Here is a 1,525-nt window from a genome sequence, read left to right on the forward strand (position 1 = left end):
GACATTCATATTTCCACACTAGACTGGGGGTGTGTGTAGATGAGACGTATCTTTAGGTTGGCTTGGTAAGATGCAAAAGAGGTCCACTACGGTGTATCACACAAGTGATATGTATGATAGTAGAATGAGGAGTTTTTGTTTGTTGTCGCAAACGGTAGGGCGATCGAAAATTAGTTTTGGGTATTCACAACACTTTTCCAACAATTTTTTTCTCATCTCGAATAGAAATGACATAAAAAATACAACTTTGAGAAATTGCAATCAAATTTCCATTCTTATTTCGAATGAAAATGACATGAATTTCTCAATATAAAGTCAAAAAAGCATCTCACTGAAAGTAATTTTATTTTGTGAATGTCAGTTATCGGTTTTAGTACGAATTCACTTATTGACAAATTTCGAGTTGAGAACCTTTGATATCACTTTCATTCGAGATGAGAATAAAAAGTAGATTTGAATTTTTTGATAATTTTTTGATAATTTTTTTAGGAATTTACGACATTTTTATTCGACATAGGAACAAAAAATTGGAATAGAATTTCAGAAATTCGTATTTTTTAGAAATGTATGCCATTTTCATTCGAGATGGGAAAGAAATTTGGTTTGAATTTCCTATACGTTTTAGGTGGGTTTCGAACCACAAGGAAATGATGAGGAGTTGATGATAATGAAATCGTCGATGGAAAGTCGTCAGTCTAGTGCGGGTCTGAGGGATGAGGTCCTGAGGAGGGCTACGTTGACTCGGGAGGAGCTCCAGCAGTTGGAGGCTATGAGGCCGTATCCTCAGCTGAGAGAATTGGAGTTGTGGGAGGTGCGGTATGGGCAGTGTGTGAGAATGTGTTTGTAAAAAAAGAAATTTTGGAAAATTATAGTTGGTTTTTGTACGATTTCACCCGAAATTGTGGGTGGATTTTCATAATGTAGTGAGAAAAGTCACGAGTTCAGTTGAGGAAAGCAAACATATATTCCAACACTGATATGGGGAGAGCAATCGAATTTATTTTATCATCTTTCAGGATCTCAAAGAGTCGCTCGGGAGGTCCTCTGACGGTGTTGGGGTAAGTGAAGGCGATAGGAAATGGATAGAAGACAACATAGGGGAACAGCTTGTGAGGAGTCGTTGGGTTAAAAGTGTTCAGCAGGATATGGCCTCGACTGAGAAGAAGGTAGGGTGGTGGAGGGCGTGGGTTCGATCCCTGGGGGTGTCATTTTTTGGCGGAAAATGTAGTTATAGAGTATATTCTGGGAGCTTCACGACCCGTTTTACGTGAAGTGGCGTAAAACTCGATGAAAAACGCGATACTCGCGGTGATATGCAGCAGTCGTGAAATATGTTTTTTAGTGGTTTTCATATCACTAGGGTGGTGAACTCCAATGAATCGGGAGAAAGAATCTCGAGGACTATTTTTCGTATGATATTTAACAATTTTAATTCTTTTGATAATAACTTTAATCGTATTAACATTTTGCTATTTAACTTGAATTTGAAGTTTTACGAATATATTTCACAGCAGTTGTGAAAATT

General features: G+C 37.6%; 1 protein-coding gene across 1 annotated transcript; it reads left to right on the forward strand.

The window, feature by feature from the left end:
• Positions 1 to 625: 625 nt before the first annotated feature.
• Positions 626 to 811, forward strand: Pmar_PMAR018099 (hypothetical protein; the record flags this gene model as incomplete). The annotated part of the gene is made up of 1 exon (XM_002779216.1): positions 626 to 811. A coding segment is annotated over one exon (186 nt), but the record flags the coding sequence as incomplete, so codon positions are not given.
• Positions 812 to 1,525: the final 714 nt, after the last annotated feature.

This window comes from Perkinsus marinus (assembly GCF_000006405.1).
Source record: "Perkinsus marinus ATCC 50983 genomic scaffold scf_1104296947694, whole genome shotgun sequence".
Classification (NCBI taxonomy): domain Eukaryota; phylum Perkinsozoa; order Perkinsida; family Perkinsidae; genus Perkinsus; species Perkinsus marinus.